Source organism: Gambusia affinis, linkage group LG14, assembly GCF_019740435.1.
Source record: "Gambusia affinis linkage group LG14, SWU_Gaff_1.0, whole genome shotgun sequence".
In the NCBI taxonomy this organism is placed as follows: Eukaryota; Metazoa; Chordata; class Actinopteri; order Cyprinodontiformes; family Poeciliidae; genus Gambusia; species Gambusia affinis.
The window spans coordinates 3,836,424-3,857,277 of record NC_057881.1 but is presented as its reverse complement, the minus strand read 5'-3'; the positions used below and the strand labels follow the sequence as shown (position 1 = coordinate 3,857,277).

The 20,854-nt window shown below is 34.6% G+C and overlaps 1 protein-coding gene across 2 annotated transcripts in view; it reads right to left on the bottom strand.

Annotated features, from left to right (window-relative positions):
- grin2da (glutamate receptor, ionotropic, N-methyl D-aspartate 2D, a) overlaps positions 1 to 20,854 on the bottom strand; it is a 168,304-nt gene that overhangs the window by 67,940 nt on the left and 79,510 nt on the right. For both annotated transcript variants that reach the window (XR_006372695.1, XM_044138041.1), the window contains exons 5-6: positions 17,382 to 17,569; positions 10,607 to 10,747 (exon numbers count right to left, since the gene is read on the bottom strand). Coding sequence is in view for 1 of the 2 variants with exons in the window: in XM_044138041.1 (XP_043993976.1) it covers positions 10,607 to 10,747; positions 17,382 to 17,569 (329 nt within the window). In the remaining variant the exon portion in view is untranslated. The remainder of the gene's footprint in view (positions 1 to 10,606; positions 10,748 to 17,381; positions 17,570 to 20,854) is intronic.

Sequence of the window (20,854 nt, the reverse complement as noted above, 5' to 3'; positions counted from 1 at the left end):
TCCAATTCATAATAGCTTAACATTAATAAAAATGCTGCAGGCATAATTGTGCACAGTTAATGTATTTTTTAACCATTGGTGGCGTGGACTTTAATTTAATCCAGACATGTTAAAAAACAAATGGAAATGTAAAGATTCTGTACAGGAAAAAAAATCTTAAATGCGGCTCTTGAAACCTTGAATGTATGTTTGTTTAAAAAAAGTTTGTAGAATAGAAGGAATGCTACTTAGGTGAGCCTCCTGATTTGTGACTATCATAACCATGAATAAGGAAAAGTAATGAAAGACTTTTTTAACTCATAAAAATGCTCTTGAAAGTAATGGCAATGAATCCTTTTTATGTAAATTGAGGCTCATTTGTGCAGTTATTAATAATTCCTGGCAATTTTATTTGAAAAGGTCTCAACTGGGTTTCAGAAAAATGTATAAGGGTATGATGAGAGCCTCGCTTTAGTCTGGCATGAGTAGAACTTTTCTTTGTGAATTTCCATTTAAGACCTGAAGGTTGACCTTCTCTGTCTTGATAAATAATGGGGATTACTAAGGACATAAGTATAGAAGTTTCAACGAGTTTTTCTTTGGACTTTGGTGGTTGTTTGACTAAATTTCACTGACCATTGTCAGCGAACATAGCTGAATCTTATGCACCTGAATGTTAGGTGCATAAGATTCAGCACCTATCTTTCAGTGGAAGGTGTTAAAATGATAAGCAACAGGAACTGTGGGATGGGAATTTTTCTTACACAATCCTCTTGCATACATTGTTATTTTTTTAAAGCACACAACTTGTACAATAAGCTGCCATGTTCATGATTGGTCAAAAAATGAGAAAAATCAATTGCAATAATCCAACCCAAAGTTTGAGACATCTATAGAAAGCGTATTGTTCAAGTCTGCTCGAAAACCTCAAAAGAATGTTGAGCTTGAAGCCAACAAAGTAAACAAAAAGCTAAAATAAAGGGTAGAGGAAAAGCTTTTTCATAGAAATTCATCTTTAAAATCAGAGTTGAAGAACAAGAACAGACAAGAAAGAGGAGGCAGTTGAGTGATACATGTGGAAATGGAAGTATATAATTTATAAAAAGCTGCCTGTCATATTAAGACTGGAAAAGATCATGTGCATATGTCAAGATTTGGAGCAGACACTACAAGGAACAGAAAAGACTGAATGGTTACAAAATCTTCAAATATATTTTGCCAACTTGATAGAAGATTTGAAGCTGAAGAACAGAAAAGATCTAAACACTTTCCCATATGTGTTTTTATTTAAGCTGGCTGATTTCTTCATGAAGTATTTTAACAAATGGGTAAACAAAATAATATTTCAAGGCAAAAAAAATCTTAAAGTTGCATCTGTAGAAGGAATTCATGAAACATTCAAGTGATTTTAAAAAAGACAAAACTCTTGATAAACCCTTCAGTGTTTTATTTTTCTGTGCTTCGGTGTCCAGAAGAAGGCCATCCTTGTTTTTAGCACAGTGTGCAAAGTTGAATCTCAATAACCGTAATTCTGCCTTTTATTTACATGTTGGAGGTTTTATGTTGCACTGTGCAGCGGTAAACTGCAAGCCAGTATTTTTGCACACAGAGTATAATACGAAAGTGGTCATAGAGTGCCTAGCAGAGTGGAAAAAGGACCACTGACAATGAGCAGAAACTGTACGAGTGGCTTAAAAACAAGCTGCATAAATGAGATTAACAAAGTTCATGAATATTATTTTCCAACTGAACAAAAGAAACCAAATAGATGAGTTGCAATTCATCAAGGTGACTAGAGTCCAGAAGCAGAAATTTAAATTTTAAAGAACTCAGTGTCTAAATTTGGGTGCAGTTTAAAACATTTTGTGGAGTTATGGACAAATCCTGCCCATGCAGCTCTGGTTAAAGTTTAACACAAGCTTTTCATACTTATTCGTCAGCATCTGGCATATTTAATTTTTAAAAAGCACAAATAAGAGAGACAGAGTGAAAATTAGTGGAATTGATAGACTGCAAGGTGCACATAAATCTGTCAAACATTTCCCATTCTACAATGCAAATAAATATATATCAGTGGCATGTGAGTTGTTGTTGTTTTTTGTTCCATTCTTAACAGATAGAAACTGCCTGAATGTTAAACACCATAGTCCAAACATTCTCTGATGAGTTGCCAGAATCTCTGCTCAGACCAACATCCTTGATTTATCATGAAAATTTCTGATACCAATGATAAGAGAACATTTACTGTATGTGTAACACAGCAACGTAATGTAGCTGCAAAACAAACAGGCGAAGAAAAAAAAAAAAAAAAACATATGTGAGCTAGAGGAAGAAGCCCTAAGTGCTTTTGAATGCAATTTTACTAAATCAGCTAAAATATGTTTCACCATTTCACTCCAGTTATCTCTCTTTTATTTTGTTTCATTTTCTGTCTCATGAGTGTCCATTTATTTCCTTAGCCCACACTTATTTTTTCTGTTTCCAAGTCATATTTTTTTTAAATTAATTTTTACTGTACTGTTTTTTTTTTGTTTTTTTTTTTTACATCTGGATGAACTGTTTGTTGTTATATCAATGTAAGTATATAAGTTTTCTTATATCACACGTTGTGTACTTCTCCCTGCATGTCTTACATTTGTCTTTTTTGTTTGAATATTTGGACTTTTGAGCAAGCATGACAAAATGTAATTTAAAAACATTAAATAGAACATTAAAACATACTTTTTCTGTTGCCTTAAAGGAATGCACAGTACTACTTCATGTTACCGTATCTTATTGTTTTCATTCTTTATCTGACATTCTCTTCTTCAGCTATCATATCCCCATTTTACATATTCTCCTACAATACACTGCATGATTATCTGTCGGAAAGGATTAAGTCCTTTCCAAACTCATTTTCAAACCTTCTTGACTTTGGGATGGTTGAATGAAGTCCCTCTATTGGTTCCATTTAAGAATGACTGGGGCTTTTACCTGGTTTAATCTGAAGAGTGTCTCAATCTGTCAAGAAACTATCATGTTGTAAAAGGGAACTAACACTCAGGTGCTGAGGTAAAATGACATCTACAAATTTAAAAGGTGTGACAGACCCAGCTGTGTGGAGTTTCAAGGCTCATCAGATACAAAGAAGCTTACTAAGAATAACTGAGGCAGTATGTCACGACTTATTGAAATATTGATGCCAAGCATACTTTTTTGCACATTTGCAGAATAGGTAAAACAAACTTTCAATTTATGCAAGGACTCTTTCCTTAAATCTAATTTTAGCCTGCAAATGATTAATTTCTCTTTTTAAAAGCTCCAAACGCCCAAATATAATGTTAAATAGATAAGTAACAACTGAAGACAATGTTGAAGGAATTTCAAAGCACACAGCTTGTGTTCTGAACAAAAATGACCATTATTTCTAGCTGACAGTGAATGTTTGTGGGTGCTGATTTACAAACTCATTCTTGTTCATTTTCTTTTTCATAAACAAACAATAAATCAAGATGAGAAAATATAGAAAGGACACACAAGGACTGAACTCATTTCCCAAGCATATATATTTAGATTTAAAGAGAAATACCACAAATTCCTCCACATGAGGTATGGAGGTGTAAATATTCTATTTATATTGAACAATAACATTTCTGTAACAATTATTATTTTTTAAATTCTACTTCAGATCCTAACAAAGACATACTATAAACTTTTAGACTGATAATACTTCCCAAAGAGGATTCAATGCAAGGAATGTTGCATGACTGAAGAACAAGTCTCAATCATTCTGAAAAACATTTATTTTACTTCATTCTCCAAATAAATTATTGGAAACTCTTCTCACCTACTAACATTTCCAGCACACAGGAAATCTATTTATTCATTATCACTGAAGCCTAGACAGATCACCGTTCACTCTCAGGTCAGACACAAGGAGCCAGGGTTGGAATGGGATGTGTGAAAATGCAGGATCATTGTTGTCTTCTACCAGGACTAATCAATATCAGATTTCAAGAGCCAGTGTCCTGCAAATTTCAGATGTGTCCCTGGTACAACAGGAAGGTAATGGCATTCCACACTGGGGATTGAAAAAGCTTTCCTCTATTTAACTTATTTAAACTGTGGAACCATGTATCTTTGACCAGATTACAGCCGTGTGGTCAGAGTCAAAGGCAATGTATTTAGCTAATCTCAACATATTACTCTGACAAGATGAGTCATACAGTTTTTCAGCTGGGTGATCCTCAATCTTAGAGCTATTTTTCACTTGATGAAAAAGCTCATAATTTTTAACACAAGAAAATCTTTCATATTGGTTTTGCAGAATTGCAGAGCACTCATGATCACTGAGGAATAAAACACAATATTTTTTTTTACTTGCTCAAAAAGACCTCAGGTGTCCAAGGAAATGTATCGTTTGTTTTGTTATTTCCATTGACATATCAAATGGGTAAATGTCGTGTACTTGTGTTGTACTTTATCAAGCCTGTGGATGGCAGACCGCTTCCCACTACATTCAGTAATTCACCCATTCACACACAGATGACAAATGGAGCCAGGATTTGAACCAGCAATGGCAGTAGTCCTACCACCATCAGCACCATCGTCTGAAGTTGTGAACAGTTGCGCTTTGGCCTGTAAGAAAAGTTTATTACCTCAAAGTTTAATCAATTTTTCTGATGCTACCCACAAAAATTAATGATTTTTTTGAATATTTGTCAAAAATAAATAATGCTTTAGTATTTCCTCATATGGAACAGCTTGGTCTCAAAGGAACAGGAAGACTTGCCCCTTCAGTGTTACTTCGATCTTCACAAAACCTCTGCAGCAGGATAATCCACTTCTCAGCCTTGAATATTTCTGTCCGGTGTTTGTAGATTACAGAAACATTGTGCAATCTGGCAGAGGTCAGAATAGAGATTTTGCTGTTATTTTAGAATCAAGTGACATTTAGTTTTTCTTTTGTGAATATTAGCATGAAAAATGTTTGGCACTTAATTTTTATGTATTCAATCAGCATAGATGGTATTTAGATAATGTTAATAACCATCTCGCAGCTGGAAAAAAATGCATTTACAATAAAGATAATATAAACGTCAAGTTTCCAGTCACTATTTTAGTTGTTCTGCCAGATTAGCTAAAGGCACTAAGCTATTAGATTTCCCCATTGGGTTTGTGAGTTCCAGTGAGCTGCAGATTGTTCTTTTGCACATATTTTAAATGTCATATTCTGACCGTTCTCTGTGGTTTGTCATGCATTCATTTATCTAATTGCACAAGTTTTCATTCTGGCTCACTGCCGATTGTTGTAATTGTATAGCTTGAAGTTGCAAAATGATTTCTGAGTAGACAGCCACATCACCACCACGGTTATCTCTGCCTCTGTCTCCTGTCATTTCTGTCTCCATTTACTCCCTCTCCTCCCTCATCCATCCTTCCCCTCAACACGTCTCAAGCTCTGCCTGCCAAACTTGCATGACACATATTTCCTGCCTTTCAAGTCTTCTCACACATCTCTTTTTTTTCCCTGTGTGTGCATGTCCTGATATTTGTGCAGCCTTCTGTGCAGATTGTACTGTGGAGAATTTCTGGCTTTGTGGTGAATGATTAGGGTCACGAGGCTGTGACAGTGATACCTTTTTTCTTAAATACACATTGGTTTTAGCTGTTAGCACACACAAAAAGCCAACAGACTTGTTGACAGAGACTTTTAGGAAGGACAACAGAGAAATGTGTGGAGGTTGTTTTCAAATGCCTCTCATTAAAAGATAAAGCACAATGCTGATGAGGCTATTTAACCACACTTTGCATCCCCGTGTAAATGATTTATGAGGTATGGTGTGAAACTATGTGTGGACAAGCAACATTACTTTTGAAACTAAGTTAATAAATCTACATAATAACATCAGCTTCAAATGAACTTAGTTTTAAGTGGTTTCATATTTCCAGAGTCATTTATTATACTTAATTTTATTTTATTGTGCTTTGCTTCCAAACCACCTGAGCCTATTGTCAGGGGGGGTTGTTGTGAAAAAAGCACTATTGTTCAATAGTCAACAAGAGTAATGGTTGCTTTCATTTAATGTTTGTCTTAAAAGCAAAATACAGAAACTATTTTTTTTTTAAATAGAAAAGCTTCACAACAGATATCACTGCTCAGTATGTCTGTGAACTCAGACTTTGGTCTTTTAAAAAGGGAAGAACAAGAAAAGATTCAGAGTTTGAAAGTTAAATAGGATTAATCTGTCTGCCCCCCTAAAGTAGATTACACATATTCCACTTTTTCACAGACTGCAGCACATACAGACAACAAAACACTATGAAGGAAGAGGAATTGTTACTAAAGAGTCATTAGAGTAGCCACCCGATGGCATAAGGAGGTTTTATCAGGCAAATGCCAGAGGATCCTATAGTGAATCAATACAGTAAGTGAATGTCACAAAATTCAAAGGATGCCAACAAAAGAAAGTAAATCCAGTCTTTGAGATTAATGGAACTCATGTGGATTTGCAAGGGAACAGGTTTTTATCCTATGAAACTATGACCCATATAGGATTTAGCATGGTAGTTATGGGCACCCACACAATAAGTGAAAGTTCTTGTCACCCAACGTAGACCAAACCACAGAGGTAATTGTACATTTGGAGCCAAGCAGAACAGAATGCAGTAAAATCCATATCTGCTTTCCAAACACAGGTTTTACACTCATTATGAAACAGACTGAACCAGTTTATTTAGTAATGTAGATATATCACTTGTCTAGATTTGGGTAATAAAAAGGCTGAGCCCTCTTAGCCAAATGTCTTGAGATGAAATAAATATAAAATGTTGAAGAATTATAGATGAGTCATAATCCGGTTAAGACATAGCTAATAGTCACCTTTATTTCTTATACTGAAGCATATTAAAACCAGTCTTCTACCAGCCCTGAACCGGAACTGGTTTGCTTATCAAGTGAATACATCAAATAGTGATGCTATTCTTACCAATCAACCCCAGCCAGAAAACATTAATAATCATATGTCCCCTACTTTTACTTTCAGCACCAGCCCCTTGCATGGCTGTGTTTTGACTTCACAATTATAATCACAGCACACTCATAAATGCACTACTTGCCATCCCAGTAACACCATCATAACCATAACCATCACCCTCACACTCACTGACTCATTTCAGGAGACCATAAGAAAGCCCATAAAGACACACAGACTGAGCATATGGGGGACAAATAACAACTGGGCTCTCAACACTGGGAAAAGCAAATGACTGATTTTAAAACTGAGGGGAAGTGGTGCTGACCCATCTTTCCACCAATAGTGACTGTGCAGAGAGGATAAACAACCTTAGATGTTGGCCACACACAGATGGACGCACAACTAAATTGATGCGGTGAAGAAGATGGAGCATTTAGGACTTGTGACGAAAAACGACCTGTGGGAAAAACTGTTGCATGTTTTCTAGCTGGAAATTCATACTATACTTTGAATTTGTATGAACCAAAGAGGACAATATCAAGGTTTATTGTACACTCTATAAAAGACAGTCTGGTTTAAAGAAAAATTACAAATTAGATATTTATTGATTTACTGTCTACAAGTGGCAGTTGTCCAAGTATGAGTTCTCACAGATTCAAGAAAACATTTTTCCAACAGTGGTTTTAGTTTTAAAAACAGTTCATTTTCTTTTTATTTAGTATATCATACTAATTAAAAATTAGTGTCAGTCATTGACAGCTGATACCAACATAAACAGTGTCCTATCCATATTTTCAATATATCTGACTATCAAACATAGTGAAGATGTTGGTTGTTTTGCTAAACTGAAAGGAACTTTTCATTTTAATTTAGCATGTATTTTCTTTTTCTAATTCCTGGGATGAATTAAATGAATTAAAGATCTTAGACTGAAGAATTTATTTGTAGCCCTTTAAGATTCGTTTGAGCATGCTTGCAATGAACATTGTATTTATGGTGATCATTTGTTTTGTTTTTATGTTTTATGATATGCATACAGTAGTAGGTTGATCTGTGAAACAAATATATTTTTTATGTGTGTGGCTGATACAGATGTGAGTATGAAATCTTGCTGTGTGCAAAACATTCAAAAACATGAGATTATTCAAAGTACAGTAATTTCCTAGAATGCACGCTTTCAATAAATTGTTGAAAAAAAAAAAAAAAAACAGTCAATGCAGCAATTCTTTCAAGATGAAAATCTCAAATTTTCCAAAGACAGATTTAGATTTTTACTGAGTCTGGTGATGATGACAAAAACCATTGAAATGCTACTTGATTCGACATTTCAGGCTCATGAAACAAGCCTACTGAGAGTCTCAGCTGCAATTTCACACTTGAAGGGAGCAAAGCTTTTGTCACATTTTTATTATCTCTGATCAGTGGATTGATGAATCAGAGATCATGTAGGAGAGTCAACCTTTTATATCAAGTGCACAGATTATCGAGATAGATACAGTTCCAAATGAACACTGTCAAGAGCTTTTAGGGGACTTAGGTATGTAGTTTAAAACTTTTACTTCATTTGAAAAAACAAAACATGGCCATTCATAGTTTCTCTAAAAATCTTATGAAAATTTCTGCCTTTTCCTGTAAACGCTACTTTGTATTTCTCATCATCTTGTATGCTTATTGCATGCTTACAGCTGCGGTTACAAGTAAAGAGAAACAGTAAACTGCAGTGAGACTGTCGGTTCATTCACAAACACTTAAAACTGGGATTTAGATAGCTTCTGGCAATCGGGTTGTATTTTCTGAAAGGGCTAAGATAACATAAGAGTGTTCGTAGAGCCATCGCCCCATAAGGGAGCATGCTATTATTAGGTGTCCAGGCCACCAGGTTTAGATAATGATCAAACTGTAGAGATGTCAAATCTAAAAAAGTAAGCCACTTTAGGTTTCATTAGCCATGAGAGTGATGTAGCCAATAATTTATGATTGACTAGAGGCAGGAAGGGCTCATATGCAGTCATGTTGCAAAGCTGTTTTGCAAACACAGTATTTATTTATTTTTTTAGATTTGTATTTAAACAAAGTGAGAAATTCTTTGTCCTAAATTCTTACATATGTCCATATGAATGTAGCTTCACAATTATACGAGCTTTGACTTCACTTTAGTCATAACAGAAACATTTTAGAGAAAGGGTGTATCACTTGAGAATAAAGTCCTCCATGTATTACAAGTGTCATTCATGCAGCAGTGCTATCTCTGCTTTTCAACAAGACTGCCTTGAGCCACAATACCTGTCAGCATGACAGACAACTCTGTCGCTGATTGAGAGAATATAAAAGCAAGACTGTGATGGGCATAGAACGTTTCACCGATATTCAAAGTGAAAGTGACTTTTTAGAAAAGAACAGGAATGCAACCTGTGGTGTCTATTCATCTGGCTTCTGAAATCTTGTTTATGTTAGAAAGATGTTATGCTGTCATCAATCTACTTTCTCTGAAAAAAGTTCATTTTTGTAAGTGATTTTGCTTTTGTGTTTTGATTCAGAACATTTAACACTGATTCAAGAATTACATTTCAGAAAACAAGTTAGGCCTCATTCTCAGGAATAGCACTTAATTTCAAAAGATTTTACTTTCCTAATAAATATATACATTTTAATACATTTTGGAATATTCCACCACTCAATTCTCTAACAGTGGGATTGTAAATTTGAATTCAAATCTCCAGAGTCAGAGTGGCAGCAGGTTAACAGACAACTCCTGTAACACCGTCAGCTGAAAACAGGAAAATCCGACTCTCCAAATAGTTCCCTGAGGGCATCAGGCCAGAGAGCAGCAGCCAATCAAGCATGCAGTTAAAACCTGGAACATGTCCCTTCCTCATATCTGCATTCCCTGTGGTCAGGAAAATTAAATTGTCTAAAATGTGAATGTTTGAATGTCTCAGACATTGTGCAGAAGTTTGCATCATCTAAATAAATTTAAGAAATGCACAGCTTGTATGGCATCTTTATTTTATGTATTATTATTTTTTCCTTTGGAAACAAAAATGTGAAAATTGCTTTTCCAATTAATGTGGCTATTTATAATAATAAAACTGGTATTAATAGTGTTCCTTGTTTATTATATTTTGTTTGTAGTTTAAACAGAAAACCAACAACATGTCTATTGCTGATTCTGAATGAATTATGTGTTTAAAAAAGGCTAGAAACGACTTCCCAGGATGATTACTGCCAACAGATTATTTCTAAATAATAGACTTATAGTTGTTTTGTTTTGTTTTTTTCTGGTTGCTGCAAAGAACTTTTTATGTCTTGTATTTCTTTTTTTCCCTCTTATAATCCTTAAAATGATACCGAAAAATGTATTTCAATATTACTGGAAAAAAAACAATGGCAAACATAATCCAGCTCCAAAAGCATCACACTCAGAGACACTCAATCGGTGTTAGTCTACATTGTCAGCACAAAACCCGTACAAAATTCAAAACATAGAACAATGTTAAGCTTCCTTGATTCACAGCTTCACTGAGACTTGTGAGATCTAAGCAAAGCATATCTTTGCTCTGAATTTGGATGCCCCATCAAATGTATGGAACAACATTCACTCCTTCAAGATGAAGTTTTATATTGCAATAATAATCAAAGGCATGCCCTCAGCTCTGTTTGGTCCCTCTCACCTGATCCTGTCTGGCACTCGGTGGGTCTGGTTTCCATCACTCTGGCAGTTCCCTGCATACTGGGCTCGACTGTTGGCCCCCTGGTCCCTTCGTAGAGCCATCGCCCCATGAGTGAGCACTGAAACTCCCTTGGCAATACGTCTGCAAGATAGCCAAGAGAAGAATATGAGCCAGGGATAATAGGACATTTTAAAGGTCTTTCTCTGACACAGCTGAGGTCCAAGGAAATTTTATGAAAGGACATAGACTGACTGGGCAAGAGTCATGGAAACCCGAAAGCTTGCTTGTACACCTGAAGATGTGGAAAAGCTTCAAACTGCAGAAAGAAATCCAATACACCCCACAGCTCTATAAATTAAATGGTAAAAATCCTTAAATCCTCTTTTACTTTAACAAAATATCAAGGACTTTTGAATCTGAATACAAAATACAGTCCAACATACCTATTTATGAGCTTATCATCTGTGTTTTAATGTAACTTATCCTATATAAGCCACAGAATAATGCTCAACATCAGAAGAATAATCAACAATCTGTTAGGGACCATAAATTATAGGTTCTGATGTACAAGTTTTGACAAGACTAATTAAAAGGAGAATAATAAAATTGCTCTGTGTGGCATTATTTTTTCTCGTATCTGTAATTCACATGCAAGATGACTTTTACAAATTTGAAATGGAATATTTTTAGGAATTCCATGTTTTATGTTTTAGTCCTTTAGGGTGACTTGCAGACTGGAGCCACAGAACTGCTAATCGTTAAATCCAGAAGATCTGATCTGGAATGTAGTCAAAGGCCAATTATGATTGTATCTACATTTTCAAAGTATCTCCAAATTGGCAAATCAAAGGATCAACTAATTACTTACTTCATTCAAAATGTGATTTCTGTTACTAATAACCTACCAAGCTTGCTGACTGCATCTGCATTAAACAGGCCAAATCTTTATTTGATCAGGTCAAAGTAGGTGCAGTGATTTTGGAGTATTTAGTAAAGAAAATTGACACTTTCATCCCAGGATTCTTCTTAAGATTGCTCCTGTCTTAGAAACTGTGCATGTTTTGACAAGTAATGTGTCACATTGCACATCAGCAAAACTGTATGAGTTTGTTTTTCCTCAGGAGTTTTCAGGATTTAAATATAAAGATCAATTATCAAACAAGTCTCATAAGTAAAATAGCTTTGACTTAAATCATGTCAAAATGTTCAGCAGAACTGCAAAAGTAATTAACATTTACATGAAATGAGAAATTATTATACAGAAGCATACTTTGAGTATGCTTCTGTATAATTGCTTTCAGAGCTACAAACCATACCAACATAACAATTTTACATATTATTTTACTACATTTTAAAGCAACTATGTTTTCAAATATATTTGGAACTGACTGGCATCAGACAAAGACAAAAAAATATGATGAGGACATTACTTGTCATCAAATTAACATTTTAAGAATCCTCTTTCAGTGCTTTAAAGTGGTCTTCAGTCATTGTTCCAAATAAACTTTCTGAAGAAGACATTTAGAAGGTTTGTAAGGTCTTCAGTTGAATCCTGGCAGTGTTTTTTTATTCTACATAAAATACATAAATTAGTCATTCATGTGTAATTTTACTTTGTTTTGCTTCAAGTCTTAATACATGAGAACTGCTCATCATCAATGTTTTACCCAAGTTTGCGGATATTAAAAACTTTTGAACGGAAAATGTGTGCCAACAGTGAATGGAAACATAAAGGTGAGAGAATAACAAACAAGAACAATAAATTGAATAAGTTTTTGTTTATTCACTTTTTTTTCTTCTCCATCAATCCCTTTTCAGCAACACATTCACATTCCTCTTCTATGAAAAGAAAAAAATCTAAGGCTGCAGCACAGTGGAGGTGTGTGAAAATGCTGTGTGTAACTGCACATAAAACTATTTTAAAAAGAATACACAGCAGTTCTGTTTTCTTGCTTCTACTTTTATCTGCTTACGTAGTTGGCTTTTTAACATCTTAACTGCAACTGTAGAAAAAGATGGGATGGATTTTAAATAAAATATAGATTTACAAACAGCCATTATGCTGTTTTTCTGACTACAAGCAGATACACTTGGTGGAAGTGATAAAAGATGTCACACGGGATCAAATATCTTAAGAAGAGTGTTGGACCCTGAAGGGATCATCAATGTAAAACAAGTAGAAGAGGGAAAGAAAACAAGCTTTATGAGGTATTTAATCTTTTAGAGGGTGAAGATGCCAAAAGAGAAAAAAGAACGAGTCTCTTAATGCACTACCTGGCACCCAAACTTTGTGACACTCGTTTGGCATCATAACATTTCTGTGATAGACCAGCTCGTGGTTAAAGTAGCAGTTTCCTTTTGCCCTTTGACTGAAATATTTTTGACTTTAACAGTGCATTTGAAAAATTGGTTTGTACCCTTGAAAATCATAACAGTTGTCGTCTCATAGCCACAGTCTTCAAAATGTTTTCTCTATTCCCTTGGCAGTGGTGGTGATTTTTAAACAGTTTCTCATGGTCTTTTTCTTTATATCCTTCCATAAAAACCAGATTTGTTAAATGCACCATTAATAAGAGTCCTGCTAAAAGATTCTACCACCTCATGGGAGCTGTTGAGAGCAGCTTGGGCAATAGATCTCAGCAGCACCTCTATAGTTATACCCAGAGCTCTATGAAATCTTCTCAGCTTAGGACATTGTTTATAGAATAACCCTAAGTAAACTGCACCACTTTTATTCCTTGATTTTTATTAGCTAAGACATATAGAAAACTAAATATTGCTAAGCTTATAGTTGCAATCTGTCAAAGCAAAAAGATACATGGGATATTTATACATATGCACCACACCATAGATGAAAACACAATATATCTAATAAAAATTGCTAAAACATAATGAATGAATCGAAGAAAAGAAAATTATTCATTAAGAAGGAAAAAGGGAGGTATTAAGACAATGTTCAGGCTATGAGGAATATAAGCCTGTATAAATGTTGTTCTGTTAGTTGGAATTATCGGTTTACCTGAATAATTGCACTGCTTATGACTGCTTAAATGAAGAAAAATAAAGCAAATCATGTTGATAGATCTAAATCTAAAACAGTACGCATCACAATCATGTATCAAAGTCAAAGTTCTATATTTATTCAGGTGCTCAGTAAATAAAAATATCCTGTTATCTGTCTTAGGGAAATATTAATAGATCAGTCATTGATCTGTGGAAAGCTTGAAAGAAATGCATCTTTGTGCAGGCACTACTTTCTTATTTAACTGTTGACTCAACGCTGCTTTTTTCAACAAAACCTACCAGTTATTTCTTGGATTCCATTTGACATGATGATCAAAAAAAGCAAAACAAAGCAAACGACGAAAACAACATTAAATTTATTTTCTGAGTCACATTTTCATGAGTAGCATTTTCAAAGATATTGAAAAGCTCACAGAGCAGCTCAAACAGCAAGAGTTCAAAAGTTCAAAAGAACATAAATTTGAAGTGTCACAATTCATACCATCATGTCAGCTGACATATTTTCTGGGTGTTTCAATCTAACTCTGGATGCTGTAATGTGTCAGTAGATTGAATACAGGCAATAATAAAACTATATCCCTAAGAGTCCTCAGACCATGATTCAGAGCCATTTCCTGGAGGAAAGTCAACCAAAAATTAAACATCTTAAACAAATTGAAAGAGAAATGCACTAATAAGAGAAGTAAAACCACTTAAACTAAAAAGGCAAGAAATAGATACAAATCCCACTAAGAATCAAAGAGAATCTATTGAGAACACAATTAAGCATAAAATTTCTGCGAACACAAAAACTATTTGACCAGCATTAAAAGGGACACATACATAAACATCCACAATAATGAACAAAAAGTAGCTTAAGGAGTGGAAACAACCACTCAGCTTTTTCCTCTTGCTTTCATTTCAAACGGGGAGAGATAATTTATTTCTTACATGTTCTTCTGGAATGCTTCCTGATTATACTGGAAGAAAAAGTGATGAAGTTGTGATAAATGAAAATCTTATCTTGCAGGGTTTGATGTTTTAAATCAGCTTATGAAGCAATGACAATTTAATTTTACATATGACTTGAAAGAACAGTTTAGCTGAGAGTGAAGTTCCAAACTCTGCAAAAGGGGACATGTTTTTTCATTATGTTCACGAAACTACTGATCCATGTCACAATTATCACTTCTTTTCAGTGAAGAAAAGTTCTCTGAAGATTCTCCAGCAACCACAAAATGCTGTGGCAGAAATGTTAATGCAGCTGAAATAGGCACTGTACTTTAAGGCCAAAAATCACTCTGATTAATGTGAACCCTTAAAGTGTGAAAACGTCTTTTTTTATTTTTTATTTTTATTTTTTAATATCAAATAAATGAATAAAGTACAAACCCAATAAAACACGGCTGTTATCATGTCTTCCTATTGCATTGTTTATTCTGAAACTGACAGAAAAGTCAAAGCAACAGGAAACATAAATCCATAAATCCAACCAGACTATTAAAATACACTGTGCATATAAAACTAAGATAAGGGGTTAGTGCCATTGTTCCTCATCTTGTAACTCGACAGCTTCTGTAGATTTATGAACCTACAAAAAATGGTAATTAAAACCTCTTCATCACAAAAGAAATTTACTTTGACAATGAAAGTATTATGCACCTCTAGATATTTCATACCAACCATCATTTTGGTCGATGCATAATCTATATGAAGGAAATGTGACTCCAGTAAACAACAAACTACCAGGTGGGGGTTGTAGTTGTTGTAGGTATTATTATTATTTTATTTTTTTTCTTTTCTGGTCTGGTAAGGATTCATAATCAGTCAAATATCATTTGATTTGATGTTGTAGTTCACATTGTCTTCATATTCAATCCCTGAATATATCACTGCGGATATTATTTTAAACAGATATAAAGTTGAAAATAACTAATCCTCAAGTACAAATGGTAAATAGCCTCTACTTGAATAGCACTTTATCAAGTCTAGTATCACCAGCTCCTAAAATTACCAACATTAATTTCAAATCCAGTAAAGTGACTGAAGTCTATCATTTTTAGCTACTTATCCATGATACATTACTATAGCACATTATTCCAGCTGCAGTAGCAATGTTTTTTTTCTTTATAAAAAAGTAAAAACATCAGGTTATATATGATCCAATAAACCATAACATTGTAAAATTATGGTACTTTTGATCTTCATATTTAGATAATCTTATATCAGCCAATGTCAAGTTTATAACAAGCAAAATGTGAAATGTCTGAGATGTTTAATGGACTAAAATACTGAACTGAAAACAATAAAAGGCAAATTTATTTTAAAAATCTTCCTAATGATTTATATAACAACTTGTGGTAAAAGGGTGGATTTTAATTCAAGAAGAATTGTGTTTTCTTTTCAGAAAGGTTAAACACCAAATAAACCTTTTCACCTGGAAAGGAGGTGCTGGGCTTCATTAAATATTTAAAGGAACATGTCTCTGTTTATCACATCCCTTTAAGTATGCTGCCACTGTCTTGTTACGTCTGTGTTTTCGAATGAACTACAACAATATGCATGTTAGTGACAACTCTGCTGCTCTCTTGGGCTTTCTATGTGCAAAAGTTTTTTTCTGGAAGTCTGATGTAGGAAAAATGCTGCTTGTCGAAATGAAAACATTTGCATCTCAGTGGATTCAAGATGGATGGTAAGGTTTAAAAAGCTTGTATTTTGACATGTCAATAATTTTCAATTTAATAAATTAGCTACTTGTAATGTGGGAGGACATAGCAAAATTATTTTTGAATTTCATATTTTTTCTGCATTATGAAGCGTATTTAAAAATATTTTATTTATTTATTTTATTCATTTTTTTGTTCTATTAAAATAAAAGGAGAAGAAATTATAGCACTTCTCACCTTGATCCACCCAGTCAATCCATTTAGAAAAAGCAAGGAAAAAAGCTTGGCTGTAAAATGAGGTCATGGAGGATGGAACATGCATGGAGCGGTGATGTCTTAAAATGGTTTTATGTACCTCTGTGTGTTGCAAAGCCAAAAGAACATGGATTTGCAAAAAGTGTTTATCAGGGATAAAGAAGAAAATGTTTATTTTCCCACTGATCCTCATGCATTTTTCAAATCACCTGGTTTGGTTTTCGCTGCCTAAAGGCTCAGAAAGTGCAGAACTCTCCTAATCCTTTTAAATTCTTCATTCAGCTTAGAAAAAAAAAAAACTAACTAGTAAACTAGGAATAAAAAAAACTTTCAGAAATAGGAGAAGTCAGGCATTACAACAAATCCATTTTAGTAAATTGTAATCAATTAACTGTGCAGACACATACAATGGCAAGTGTTAAGTGACATTTCGTTGTGTTGAAGGTTTAACTGAAGAGAATCCAGTGGTTCCCTGACTGTGTCTAGAGTAATTAGACATTTGCTTAAGCTGCTTTCACTGTATCCGATCTTTCCTTAGTGTGCTAGCATACTAAACCAGATGTGTTGTATGTGTACTAACATGAGTAAATTAAAGGGGATGATGTGTCTGTAATATCATATAATTAATGTATATGTTGTGCTTTTAATGTGCTTTCTTATTCTGAAAAATGATTTTTGACTTTTGCTGAGTGGGATACATTGTGTTCAGATGCGTTAGGCTTTGTGATAGAGTGGAAGGAAGAGCTGATTTGGCAGAATGAGTTTGCCATTAATTTTATTGGAAAAACTAAAAATTTATTGCAACATAAAACCCAAACAGACCAGTAGGGAACCATCTGCTTGGCGCATACCTGCGTGGCTCGTCCCTCCAGCCCTGAGGCCTGATGGCAAACAAGGCTTTTGGCAGTCCCTCCAATCCCAGTCCAGACAGGGCGGGTCCAACGACAAACCACATGTGACTCGGCCCAGCCTGACCCGCTGCCCAGGCTGCCCGAAAAATCAGCTCAGCCTCTTCCATGGAGGAGTACAGCAGACGGACCTGGAGGTGAATGATAAGACAGAGGGGTTCAGATGGTGGTCATAACCAATAGGGTAATAGAGTGTAGCATCAATTAAAATGAAGCATGGTGATAGATGCAGGTTGAGCGACTGGATCCCATTTTAATCATCAGTGTTTCTTTCTTTTTCTTTATTATTTGGTTCCATGACCTTTTATGTATTCCTCTCACAATTCTACATTTTCTTCATTTATACATAAGTGTTATGGCATCTAACTGATTTCTGCCCTACGTTAAGTTTATTTTTAGCTAAATTAGCTGTACTTGAAAATTAGGAATCTTATTCTGATTGCATTTTTATTTTCCATTCATACATTATAAAAAAAAAGGAGGATAAATTAATCTGTGCGAATCTGTGCGTGTGCATGTGTGTGTGTGTGTGTTTACGGGTGGGGGGCTTATGAGAGTCCTTCAGATGATTGCTCAGAGGAAGCATTTGAGGAAAATGTCTGCCACCATTTCAGAAGACAATGAGTGAGGGTATAAAAACTCAAATCAGTCAACACAGGAATTTGAAATACCAGCAGTAATAGCAGCAGACATGTGGTGTTTGAATCACATGCTGCGTGTTTACTGCTGTGACTCGCGTCAGAGAAGATGGCCGGATGACGCCGATCCTCCTACTCATCTGACAGCGGATAGGATCAAGGTTGGCATGAGGTCTACATAGACATTCAATACCTATCACAAACCTCCAGCAGTCAGCAGACATTCAAAGTCTTTTACATAGAAAATCTTTATCTCCTGAGGTAAAAATGATCTATTTTTTTCCTCTTGTAAATTGTAGTTTTGCAGTGAACATCTTTCAGTAAAGATGTTCACTGCTACCTTTACAGACAACCCACAAATACTTTTTTTTTTTTCTATAAATATCATGTTAATCACGTTGTCAGAACAGGTGTCCATTTTTTAAAGCATGGGTATCCCATTATGGATTTCTTTAGACAACTGTGAGTCTTCATATTGTACTTGGACAAAGCTTGACTGTCTTAATCACATTAGAAATCTTATTCCAGGTCAAATAAAATCTGCATCCACACATAGAGAAGACATCATGCTGGTATCACTACAGCTTTGATTTAAATCTGAGCTGCTGAAATTTGGGTTTTGTTATTTAAAAATAATTAATGAGAGAGTGACAAAGCTCCAAACCGTTTTTAAGTCTATCCATCCATTGTGCGGTTTTCTCCAATGGAGACAGTAGCTTGATTTTGCCTTGGTTATCTCTAGGCTTGCTTAGCATTGGTATCCACATTCCATACTTTAGCTAGTTTGTTTTTGTTGCTTAACTTATCGTAATAAAAAATGTTATGTTTTTGTGACCAAGTAAGTGCTTCTCTTTAGCGTTTTCATCATGTCTATAAAAAGTCATAATAACTTGGTAACGACATTACTATGTTACTGTCTTGTAAAAGTTGGTTGTAGGTTACATAATCTATACATATGAGGCTGTTTTTCTTTCCTTCTTCGGTTATCAACATAATTTACATGTAAGTTATTATTATACAGAGGTGTTATTCTTCTTTAATCAGTTCAGTTTTCATCAGTTATTCATCATGCAGCCAGTGCATTTTCTCCTTTTTCTGCTCTGTATCATGTCTGATTCCATTACACAAAGACAAAATGAGAAAAGAAATAGTCCAAAAGCCTGTAATAATCTCAAATCTCTTTTAAAATATATCTAATTTCATTTCTCGGCTCAGCGAAATTGGGTTGGTATGAACTTATGATGATTTAAGAAGCTTTCAGGATGTGTCACTTGAATAACATTAGACCACAGTTAGAAGTAAACTTCTAAGCAATCAAATTGAATTGTAAAACAAAGGAACAAATAAGCATGCTGCAGCTGGTTTCTTTTTACAATATGTGTTTTGTCATTCATTTTGTGTTCTGGTTCTGTAATGATAACCTTAAGTGAGGCATGCAGAGGAAAACCAGCATGCCTGCTGCCTTGCTTACCAGTCACAGTACTGAGATACAAATCATCAAGCAATGCCTGCCATATGCTAATTAGCAACAGCAAGCTCTGAAGTAAAATAAATGGCCCATGCAGTGCTGCACCCTCCTGAGTGCTTTAGATTATGAACATAACACATACCAGCAATACATTCATATTAACAGGGTTTCCAGAGGTTATAGGTCTGCCTATGTTTTTCAGCAGACGGAAATTGTTTGGGTGGGTCAATGCAAGCTATTTCTAATTTGAGGTGTATATAATAAATACAGTCTTCAAATACTAATTTAAATACACTAATGTGTAAAGAAAGAACCAGGCACAGTAATAAAGTAGTGTAAAAGTGACAAGAAACATTTGTTTTAAGGAGAAAAGTCACAAAGTCTCTGCAAGACACAAATCTTTTTATTGTCACATCAGAGCAGAGGAACCAAATGAAATCAATAATTCTAGCACTGACTGGGTTACAGAGCATATGTGTGAATAGAATTTAATACTTTCTTATTGCAGAGCTTTTAGAAGACACCTGAACAATTCACAGAATAATTTCATGAGAACAATTTAGGTTCAAGGAAAAGTACCTATCACTACCCATTTCAAAATTAAAAGACAGAAAATCAATATATAATTTTGCAAAACTCTTATGAGGTGCATTTCAAATGAAAAGAAATATTTAAAAAAATAGTAGAGTGGACATGCTGAATTTTTCTAAACATAAAAAAACAGCATTTGGTAGTAAAACCTAATTTGACATCTTAGCTAGTTGGTCAGATGAAGGCAACACAACGTCAGGGTAAGAAAAAAAAAAAAAAAAAAAACCTTTGACAGAGCAACATTTTCTTTAAGATAAATTTGTATAATTTGTGCATAATTCAGTCAAAGGAACCCAAGAGCTACAATCACTTTAACCACTTTATTTTTCACACATTTTTGAACACATTTCTTAATCTGTTTATTTTATGTACTGTTATCACAATGCAGATTACATAACATGTATGCAGATGCAAACAGCAAGAAACATAAAACCTTCACAGGGAGAAAAAGTCTTTTTCTCACTAAGAATTAGATAAATTAAGGTACTTAAAGCAGTAGGAGAAAATCAGGATCAAAAACATCATGAATGTGTTTCCAAATCAATAGATGATCTGGGTCGTGTTAATGCAGGACTATTATGAAAGCAAGAGGATTGATTCATCCCTTAAAGTATTTCACTCAAAAATAAAAATGCAGTTTGCGATGTTCGTTAGCCGTGTGTTCAGGACTATTGTTTTACCTGACATTCCACACTCATTTCCTCTCCGTATTCTTATCA